This window comes from Rana temporaria, chromosome 4, assembly GCF_905171775.1.
Source record: "Rana temporaria chromosome 4, aRanTem1.1, whole genome shotgun sequence".
Classification (NCBI taxonomy): domain Eukaryota; kingdom Metazoa; phylum Chordata; class Amphibia; order Anura; family Ranidae; genus Rana; species Rana temporaria.
The window spans coordinates 462,033,417-462,045,161 of NC_053492.1; the positions used below are offsets into that span (position 1 = coordinate 462,033,417).

Consider the following 11,745-nt stretch of genomic DNA (forward strand, 5'->3'; position numbering starts at 1 on the left):
ACCCCCAATGAATTGGTTTAGGTAAACCCCCAATGTTGACCCCCAATGAATTGGTTTAGGTAAACCCCCAATGTTGACCCCCAATGAATTGGTTTAGGTAAACCCCCAATGTTGACCCCCAATGAATTGGTTTAGGTAAAACCCCAATGTTGACCCCTAATGAATTGGTTTAGGTAAACCCCCAATGTTGACCCCCAATGAATTGGTTTAGGTAAAACCCCAATGTTGACCCCCAATGAATTGGTTTAGGTAAAACCCCAATGTTGACCCCCAATGAATTGGTTTAGGTAAAACCCCAATGTTGACCCCCAATGAATTGGTTTAGGTAAACCCCCAATGTTGACCCCCAATGAATTGGTTTAGGTAAACCCCCAATGTTGACCCCCAATGAATTGGTTTAGGTAAACCCCCAATGTTGACCCCCAATGAATTGGTTTAGGTAAAACCCCAATGTTGACCCCCAATGAATTGGTTTAGGTAAAACCCCAATGTTGACCCCCAATGAATTGGTTTAGGTAAACCCCCAATGTTGACCCCCAATGAATTGGTTTAGATAAAGATTCCCTGTAAATTATGTTACTGGTTTCTCTGGTATAAACAGTTTTAGAAAAGCTGCTTTAAAGTATAACTGAAGGGGGCATTCTTTCCCACTGACCATAATTGTAAGGACATTCTTCCCACTGACTACCAATGTAAAAGGGCATTCTTATTGACCACCAATATAAGGGGCATTCTTACTGACCACCAATATATAAGGGGCAATCTTACTGACCACCAATATATAAGGGGCAATCTTACTGACCACCAATATATAAGGGGCAATCTTACTGACCACCAATATATAAGGGGCATTCTTACTGACCACCAATATATAAGGGATATTCTTACTGACCACCAATATATAATGGGCAATCTTACTGACCACCAATATATAAGGGGCATTCTTACTGACCACCAATATATAAGGGGCATTCTTATTGACCACCAATATATAAGGGGCATTCTTACTGACCACCAATATATAAGGGGCATTCTTACTGACCACCAATATAAGGGGCATTCTTTCCATTGTCCACAAATTTAAGGAGCATTCTTCCCACTGAACAATAATGTAAGGGACATGTTCTGTGTTGGCCCCCAATGAATTGGTTTAGGTCAGGGGTGTCAAACTCAATTTCCTCATTGGCCGCATCAGCATTATGATTGCCCTCAAAAGGGCCGGTTGTATCTGTAAGATTAGATGTCCAGCGCATCCCCCTCCCCTTACATTAGATGTCAAGAGCCACCCCACCATCAGAAGTTGAGTTCCCCACTCTCCCTTACATCACAGTGCACCCCCCTTTCCTTATGCTGCTGCTGGGAAGAAGATGGATGCGTTGCTTGAAAGCAGAAAGTAAGGGTCAGGGGGAGGACCCAGAGGAGGGCTGGAGCTCTCCTGCAGCTACAGGAGAGGTGCGAAAGCCACATGAAATGGCCCGGGGGGCCGGATTAGGCCCGCGGGCCATGTGTTAGACACCTGTGGTTTAGGTAAAGGCCCCCTAAAAATGATGTTAGGCTGCTTTAACATATAACTGAAGAAAAGTTGAAGTAATGATCAGATAATAAATGCAGGCAGCGAGATATGTCTACATATACCGTGGCTTACTATTTATTACCATTATTAGTTATTTATCATGAGATCCCCACCAGCGGATCTTTTACTTCTAAGGACCAGTGGAGAGGCAGACGTTCTAAAGTGCTGATTTTTATAATACCGTCCATATGTGTAGGACAAACAATAAATAAACGATGTGAAGGCAACTCCATCTGCCTGCCTTTAAAGCCAATTTACTTTCATCATCCTCACAGTTCTTTTGCTTTATCGGGCGGTGTCCACAATGACTGTGCTACAGCTTACATCACTATGGCCGGGATTCACATACATCGGCGCATATATATGCCGCCGTAGCGTATGTCTTTTACGCTACACAGACGCAACGCAGAGAGGCAAGCATGGAATTCACAAAGCAAATGCTCCCAACGTTGCGCCGGCGTAACGTAAATTCGTAGGCGTAAGCCAGCCTAATTCAAAGTAGGTGGAAGTGGGCGTGATGCATTTAAATGAAGCGTGACCCCATGCAAATGATGGGCCGAACGAACGGCGCATGCGCTGTCCCGTGGACGCATCCCAGTGCGCATGCTCAGAATCACGTCGAAAATACTCCCTAAGATACATCGAATCACTGCCTACGACGTTAACGTAACCTACGCCCAGCCCTATTCACGTACTACTACGTAAAATACAACGGCTGTTCCCTGGTCCATACCTTTGCATGAGTTGCGCCTCATAGATGGGGAATAACTATATGCCGGACATAAGCCTTACGTAAACCGCGTATATTAATGCGCCGGGCGCAAGTACGTTCGTGAATCGGCGTATCTCACTCATTTGCGGTTTTGTAAATCAATGGGAGCGCCCCTTGCGGCCAGCGTAAACATGCACCCACAATATGACGGCGTAGGAAACTTACGTCGGTCATAGGAAGCCTATTTTCAGGCGTATCTAGTTCTGTGGGCACGGCGCACAGATACGACGGCGCACATTTACACTTATGCGGCGTATCTCAAGATACGTCGGCGTAAGTTCTACGTGAATCCGGGCCATAGAGTTTTCTGCTCAGGGCTTGTAATAGTGTCTTGTGCAATATGAGAGGGACACTGGCACCTTGCTTGTTTCGGGATAAGTTACAGTGTCTGTATAAAAGGGGCCCCTCGACCCGCTGATACTCCCCCACAGCTCCTTCTCCAGTTCCAACTGGCACCGGAATTCCCGGTGTTGGCTTGTGCTGGCCACTAGGGGAAGTGATGATGTCATTCCCTCCATCATGTGGCAATAATGGGGTCCAATGATTGGCTTCTAGACCTGAGAACTGTCAATGGGAGGTGGTCACATGCTCCATCCTCATACCCAAAATCATCATGGTCGGGTATGGTTGACAAAGAAAGTGAGTATCAATGCACCAGAGGGGGTCCTTTACACAAACACTGTGGGCCAGATTTTGGTACAATCGCGTAACTTTGTGCTGGCGTAACGTATCTGATTTACATTACACCTCCGCAACTTCGACGGGAAAGTGCTGTATTCTCAAAGCACTTGCTCCGTAAGTTGCGGTGGCGTAGCATAAATCGGCCGGCGTAAGCCCGCCTTATTCAAATTTGGATCAGGGGGGGCGTGTTTTATGTAAATCTTCTGTGACCCGACGTGATTGACGTTTTTCCCCGAACGGGGGATGCGCCGTCCGTGGAATTTCCCAGTGTGCATTGCTCCAAAGTACGCCACAAGGACGTCATTGGTTTCGACGTGAACGTAAATGATGTCCAGCCCCATTCACGGACGACTTACGCAAACGACGTAACTTTTTCAAATTTTGACGCGGGAACGACGGCCATACTTAACATTGTTACGCCGCACTTACGCCACCATATAGCAGGGGTAACTATACGCCGGGAAAAGCCTAACGTAAACGGCGTAACTTTACTGCGTCTGCCGGGCGTATGTTCGGGAATTCGCGTATCTAGCTAATTTACATATTTCGACGCGTAAATCAGCGTACACACCCCTAGCGGCCAGCGTAAAAATGCAGTTACGATCCGACGGCGTAAGAGACTTACGCCTGTCGGATCTAACAGATATCTATGCGTAACTGATTCTAAGAATCAGGCGCATAGATACGACGGCACAACGCAGAGATACGACGGCGTATCTGGAGATACGCCGTCGTATCTCGGGTTGTGAATCTGGGCCTGTAATTTTATGCTTATTGGACAAATTTTAAAACCACAAAATAGGAGCAGTGACACATTTTAATCACAAACAACCCAGAAGCAGCCACAAAGCTGCATATGAAGAGCCATAATGAACCTAAAGTGGAGATATAAGTCTTACTTATATAATGCAGTCTCATTAAAGTGGAGTTCCACCCATAAATATAACATTACATCAGTAGTTTTAAAAAAATGTCATTAGTCCTTTACGAAATTTTTTTTTTTTTTTAGATGCCTTCAAAGTGTTGTTGCTAGGCAGAATAGTTAATCTTCCCACTTCCTGCACCTAGGTGCTTAATGCTTCCTAACCTACACCGCACAGACTCCTGGGAATGTAGTGGGTGTAACTTTCCAGGAGTCTGTGCACTCCCCAGTCTCAAAGAATCATGTGACTTGGACAGCACAGGTGCTGAAACCTGATCTGACACTGCTTGTTCAGCACTGAGTATGTGCGAGATCTGCAAGGCTGAAATCCAGGAAGTCATACAGTCTGGCTTCATGATGCCCACACTTAAGATGGCCCCAGTCAATTTATATTTTATAAAGTGTCTAAATGCTGTAACAACCTAACAAAACGGACCTTAGTTTACAGACTAACTTTACTAGAATACATTAAGCTTGTGTATTACAGGGGTATTTATATTTAAAAAGTGAAATTGTGGCCGGAACTCCACTTTAACATTCAATAAGTATAAATAGAAATTCCACGCTATCTCTCTAAAAATAAGCTACAAAAGCAGATAACATTGAAGAGATGATATACAATTGTAATAAAAAAACAAAAAAAAAACAAATAATAAAATATAGCACTTTCTTATAAACAATTAAAAAGTCCAAACAAAGCTAAACTTGATAAACCAATAATGTTACAATATTGCTGTATCCGGTGACCACCACCAAATATTCATAAGTGCGCCAAATCAGCTAAAAGGTGGTGGTCACTATAAGTCAGGCCTCGTACACACGACCGTTTTCCTCGACAGAATCCATTAAGAAACTTGGTGGCAGAGCTTTTTTGCCGAGGAAAACAGTCGTGTGTATGTTTTTCATGGAGAAAACTGTCGAGGAACTCGATGAGAAAAAAAGAGAACAAGATCTCTTTTTCGTCGTCGGGAGTCTCAATAACCTCGTCGGGCTGGTTTTCGATGAGAAACACGTTTGTGTATATGCTTAGAGACCCGCACATGCTCAGAAGGGTGGCGCCAGTGGAATCAAACTTCCCCTTTATAGTGCCGTCGTACGTGTTTTACATCACCGCGTTTCAGAACGACGAGATTTGGTCTTGACGGTGTGTACGCAAAGAAAGCTTGTCAAGTTTCTCGACAAGCCTAACAAGGAACTCGTCGAGGAAAACGATGTTTCATTTACGACGAGTTCCTCAGTCGTGTGTACAAGACCTCAGTCTTTCTCAACCAGGGTTCCTCCAGAGGTTGCTAGGGGCTCCTTGAGCAATGAGCTATTTATGCCTCTCGGATAATTAACAACCAATGTAAATGATCCTCTTAGCTATCTATAAGGGGGGGGGGGAATCTTCCCACTGACCAACAGTGAAAAGAACATTCTTCCCACTGATCACCAATGTAAGGAACATTCTTCCCACTGATCACCAATGTAAGGAACATTCTTCCCACTGATCACCAATGTAAGGAACATTCTTCCCACTGATCACCATTGTAAGGAACATTCTTCCCACTGATCACCAATGTAAGGGACATTCTTCCCACTGATCACCAATGTAAGGGACATTCTTCCCACTGATCACCAATGTAAGGAACATTCTTCTCACTGATCACCAATGTAAGGAGCATTCTTCCCACTGATCACCAATGTAAGGGACATTCTTCCCACTGATCACCAATGTAAGGAGCATTCTTCCCACTGATCACCAATGTAAGGGACATTCTTCCCACTAATCACCAATGTAAGGAACATTCTTCCCACTGATCACCAATGTAAGGAGCATTCTTCCCACTGATCACCAATGTAAGGAACATTCTTCCCACTGATCACCAATGTAAGGGACATTCTTCCCACTGATCACCAATGTAAGGGACATTCTTCCCACTGATCACCAATGTAAGGAGCATTCTTCCCACTGATCACCAATGTAAGGAACATTCTTCCCACTGATCACCAATGTAAGGGACATTCTTCCCACTGACCACCAATGTAAGGGACATTCTTCCCACTGATCACCAATGTAAGGAACATTCTTCTCACTGACCATCAATGTAAGGAGCATTCTTCCCACTGATCACCAATGTAAGGAACATTCTTCCCACTGATCACCAATGTAAGGGACATTCTTCCCACTGATCACCAATGTAAGGGACATTCTTCCCACTGATCACCAATGTAAGGGACATTCTTCCCACTGATCACCAATGTAAGGAGCATTCTTCCCACTGATCACCAATGTAAGGGACATTCTTCCCACTGATCACCAATGTAAGGAACATTCTTACATTCTGCCCCCCTGCATTCTGAAGCCTCGTACACACGACCGAGAAACTCGACGGGCGAAACACATCGTTTTGCTCGTCAAGTTCCTTGTTAGGCTGTCGAGGATCTCGGCGAGCCAAATTTCCCCATTCCCGTCGAGGAAAAAGAAGACATGCTCTCTTTTTGGCTCGACGAGATCCTCGACAGTTTCCTCGTCGAAAGTTGTACATACGACCTGTTTCCTCGGCCAAAAAAAAACCCAGCAAGTTTCTTGCTGGTTTTTGCCGAGAAACTCGGTCGTGTGTACGAGGCCTCACATTGTGCCCCCCTTCAAAGTGCTGCCCTAGGCCTGGGCCTTGTTGGTCTAGGCCAGGATACAGCGTTGGCTCCAGGTCCAACAATACTTGGCAGAGCCAGCAGCATGACTACAAGGATGTCATTCTGGCCATCCCTTTAAGAGGGCATTCTTCCCGCTTACCACCACACCAATGAGGCATTTTCCCAAGAACTCCTGATAATCTTACTAGGGGTTCCCTAAACCTGAAAATTATTTCACAGTTTCTAGTGGGGTAAAAAGAGCTGGGAAAGGCTGCTAAAGATAATTAAAGTTTTAAACATTCTTCAAAGCAGTTTTTAAAAAATAAAATAAAGAACACAGGGGTTGTATTACTAAACTGCACAATCTGGTGCAGCTGTGCATGGTAGCCAACCAGCTTCTAACTTCAGCCTCTTCAATTAAGCTTTGACCAAAAAAAAAAATTGAAGCTGATTGGTTTCTCTGCAGAGCTGCATCAGATTTTGAACTCTACAGTTTAAGTAAATCAACCCTACAGTTTGAGCTACTTTTGTCCATGCACGTATGATCATAGGCGTGAGCACAGGGTGTGCCAGGTGTGCCCAGGCACACCCTAATCACCCTGAGCAGTACAGATTCCCCCTACTGCCCTGGGTCCCATCTCCAGTTTTAGTAAATCAACCCTACAGTTTGAGCTACTTTTGTCCATGCACGTATGATCATAGGCTTGAGCATAGGGTGTGCCAGGTGTTCCCAGGCACACCCTAATCACCCTGAGTAGTACAGATTCCCCCTACTGCCCTGAGTCCCATCTCCCCCCCCCCTCCCACAGCTCTGCCTGCTTCCCTCCTCTCCTATTGGCTGGGATGTTTTAGGAGTGGGGAAGGGGCCAGTAAATATGTAATTTACCAGCCCCTTCCCTTTCTGAATGAACATCGTGAGTGATCGGTATTGCGTGTTTGGGCTTTGGGGTGCACACCCTAATTCAATAGGCTGCGCACACCTATGCGTATGATATAGATTTGTAATAATAACATTGAAGCTGTTAAAAAAAAAAAAAAAAACAATACCAGTGCCTAGAGTTAAAGAAAGGATTGCATGCCTGTGTACGGAATGCCAGGTCACCTGAAGTCATTGTTTGCTTTATTCTCAGATTCTGGAACCCAGCAGTACTTATCTGTAGCACTGGATTGCTTCTCAGTCTCTTTATTCTTTGCATTCCTTCTCCGGTAGCACAAGAACCCTCCAGCTACAACGAGGAGTACCAGAACAACACCACAGGCACATAAGATACTGACTAGTAACACTACGCTATACCCATCCTGAGGATCACTTACTACCTGATCTACAGAACTATTGGCAGAAAAGTTAACAGTTTCACTGGATGTTGTACTGGATGACATCTCCTTTCTTTTATCTTCTTTCTCCGTAAATGAGGCCTTAAACACTGTGCTCGGGGTGGGTTGGTTGGTCATGTCTCTTTGGCCATTGCTGGTCGTTTCCCTGTTCTTTGGTCCGGGATCTTTGTCTCCATGGCCAGTGGGAGTTATGTTTGTGTTTTGAAGTTCTGGAAGACAGGAGATGCGATCCGATGATAACTTGAATCCTTTTGGGCAGGTACAAGTGTAACTCCCAGGAGTGTTTTCACAGGAGTGGGCACATGGGGAATTATTACACTCATCAATATCCAAACATGATTTCTTATTGCTGTCAAGGATATAGCCACTGTTACAGGAACAAAGGTAAGATCCATAGGTGTTGAGGCAACCGTGAGAGCAAGTTGACTTCAAGCACTCATCGACGTCCAAGCACTGTGTGCCTTGGGAATTAAAACCTGCGGGACAATGACACTGGAAGCTGCCAATGGTATTGGCGCAAGTGTGGTTGCAGGGCCCTTCCAAACATTCATCGATATCTAAGCAGTTTCTTTTATTTTCAGCAAGCACAAAGCCAGGTGAGCACGTACATTCATGGACATGCAGGTGGTTTACACAATGGTGTTCACATTGGTGGGACTGACAGTGGTTAGGTAAAACACAAGACACCAAGTCAGGTGCAAGCACATAACCATCATCGCATTCACATGAGATAGATCCTTTCTCTGCGTTCTTAGTACATTTATGTTTACATCCTCCATTATTATAGTCACAGCCAAGTTCCTCAGAAACACACAAAGCTCCAGGATATTTATCTGAACGAGGATCAGCCCACTGGTACACGGTGGTCCCACTCACTTCCACTTTCTTGCACATTAAACTGTAGTGTTTACCATCCTTTTGGTGACCACAATACACATAAGCAAAGGTGGCATAGGGCGCTAGATTCAAAGAGGAACTTTTGAAACTAAATGGGGTATCGTACTCAACTATTCCAGGGCCACCTAGTTCTAAAGGCTGGCACGATCCCCGGTGGTCATACTTGCAGATATAGCCATCCGACAGGGACGAACATGAGCTAGCAACCCACTTGAAGTTATGAAAAGGGTTTGCGTGTAACATCATACTCACACACATTTCTCTGGTGCACGTTGACTTTGGTTCACTCATCCAGTTGGAAAATTGGCTTTTTTCCGTATTCTCGTCACCTGTGGTCCATAAGAATCCCTTGAGCAAATCATGTTGCATAACACATTGGTTTAATTTAAGTCCAATCCAGAGTTTTAAAGGTTGCTTAGGTGGAGTTTTTTTGGCGAGTTCCAAAAGCAAGTTGTGGACAACTTCAGCTTCTTTTTCACTCTTAATTGTCACCAAGTTGCCGTCTGTCTTAGTGCAGGTGGCATTTGCTTCAGAAAACTTTGTCTTGCTTAGGTGGACGGTGTAGCACGTGTTGCTTGAACAAAAAGCTGCCCCTTGCTTTTCATCATACACTCCATTGGAAACCGGTAAATTAGCGGTCAAAAATAGAAGTCCTGCAATAAAGATCAACATTCTCCTCTGCTCCCCACTAGTTCTCTTTCTGGTAGAGACTCTTCTGCTTAAGAAGGGACTGAAGAACCTCATACTAATCCAAAGGCAACTTAAGAAGTGGGTGTATGAGGGTTATGACATTGGTAATGTATATCCTTTATTATAGGAGACAGTCCGCATGCATCCTGTGTTGTCGTAGATCCTATTCTTCGGCAAAGAACAGAATTTCCTGAATGGTGCTGGCTTGCAATTGTTTTCTTTGTTAAGAGGTTCTTATCTTCAAATGCTGTCCTTACTTTGTTTAGTTATTTTGTATTTAAAAGACTGGACAGTTCCTGTGTTGCTTTTGCCTGAGATGTAACATTTGCAAAAAAAAAATTAAAAATAAAATTTTAAAATGAAGGAAAAAAGGCAAGACGCTGCTTTGATTTGACCATCGCTTTCAGATATCTGAACACTTACAGCTACACATTGGCATTTTCTGAGAACTTGGCATTTGCGAGTTATAAAAATAGAAAACGCTTCTATTTATCTTGTTATTTTAGGAAGTTAAAAAAAAACACACATGGGAGCTTTTTACAAGTAAGACCATGCATATTTAACTTGCATTTTATTTAGTAGATTGCATGAGAATTAAAGAAAAAAAAATAGTCAAATATTTTCTTTCCTTTACTCTATCTTAATAGACAAAAGGTGCAGCTGGGTCGTGAGAATTTAAACCCCATCCATTAGTTGCGATGGATGATGACATGAAGTTTGATAGCTATGTAAGAAAACAATATTAATACAAATTGACCTTTGGTTGGATGGGTGTTCCTCACCCAAGGGCACTAAAAATAACACCATGTAAATGTAGGCATCCAATATTAGGATGTAGTTCTTATGTTATTATCCGCCCACTGGTCCACCTGCTGTCCAAATTAATTTATCTTTCTAGCTTCCTTCTGTCAGTTCTTTCTTGTAATTGGCTATCACCTTGGAGTCTTTAGCTTCCTCCTGTCAGTTCCTTCTTGTGATTGGCTACCATTATTTAGAAAGACTGAACAACTGTCAATGCCCTAACCCAGTGGTCATCAACCCTGTCCTCAGGGCCCACTAACAGGCCAGATTATATGTACTGTATATACTCAAGTATAAGCCAAACCGAATATAAGCCGAGGCACCTGATTTTACTACAAAAAAATGGGAAAACGTATTGACTCGAGTATAAGCCTAGGGTGTCCATCTGCATGCCTCACTGTGCCTCACTTTGCCTCCCTGTGTCCATGTGCATGCCTCACTGTGCCCGTGCCTCACTGTGCCCATGCCTCACTGTATCCATGCCTCACCGTGTCCTTGCCTAACTGTGTCCATGCCTCACTGTGTCCATGCCTCACTGTGCCCATGTCTCACTGTGTCCATGCCTAACTGTGCCCATGCCTCACTGTGCCCATGACTAGACTCATGTTTAACATTGGAATCTATAGAAGGGGTGCCCGGGTTTGAAAAATCGGTGCTCCCCAGCCATAGGTCCCCCAGACAACAAGCTTTGCACACTTGTAGAGGAGAAATGGGGCTACATGTGTGCCAAGTTCCAGGGGACCTACGACCGGCCGGTACCGGATCCCCAAAGTCACCAGAGAAATGGCCGTTTAACATGGGAGTCTATGGAAGGGGTGCTCGGTTTTCAAAGATTGGTGCTCCCCGGCCGTAGGACCCCCGGACAACAAACTTTGCACACTTGTAGAGGAAGAATGGGGCTACATGCCAAGTTTGGGGTCCAGGGAACCTACGGCCATCTGGTACCAGGTCCCCAAAGTCCGTGAGATTAGGCGCAAAAAGGTGACTCGAGTATAAGCCGAGGGGGGCATTTTCATCAAAAAAACTGTGCTGAAAAACTTGGCTTATACTCGAGTATATACGGTATTACCTTGGGGAGATGCAAACTAGAATACTGCAATCACTGAGCAGCAAATGATCTCACCTGTGATGTATTTCAGTTATCTTGCAAACCTGGCCTGTTAGTGGGCCCTGAGGACAGGGTTGATGACCACTGCTCTAACCCATGCTATCTACCCAGTGCATGCCAATGTCACCTTATGTTGTATGCAGAAGAAAAGAGGTATCATCAATAAATGTGGCTATAACTAGGGTTGAGCTTTGGGTTCAGCTCAGGCATGAGTTTGCAGTATACCCTCCTGGCAAAGCATGTTGTCTCCATGTTGATAAGGACAAGGGCTTCTCCTTCATGACCCTGGTCAGGGCGTTGTGAGATATAGACAAGCAAAAGGCACAAAACACCAGTACCTCTAAAGTAAC

General features: G+C 44.5%; 1 protein-coding gene across 1 annotated transcript; it reads right to left on the reverse strand.

Annotated features, from left to right (window-relative positions):
- Nucleotides 1-7,481: 7,481 nt before the first annotated feature.
- Nucleotides 7,482-9,817, reverse strand: CD93 (CD93 molecule). The gene has a single exon (XM_040351676.1). The coding sequence runs from the start codon at nt 9,538-9,540 to the stop codon at nt 7,663-7,665; it is 1,878 nt and encodes a 625-aa protein (XP_040207610.1). The 5' UTR covers nt 9,541-9,817; the 3' UTR covers nt 7,482-7,662.
- Between the last annotated feature and the right edge of the window lie 1,928 nt (nt 9,818-11,745).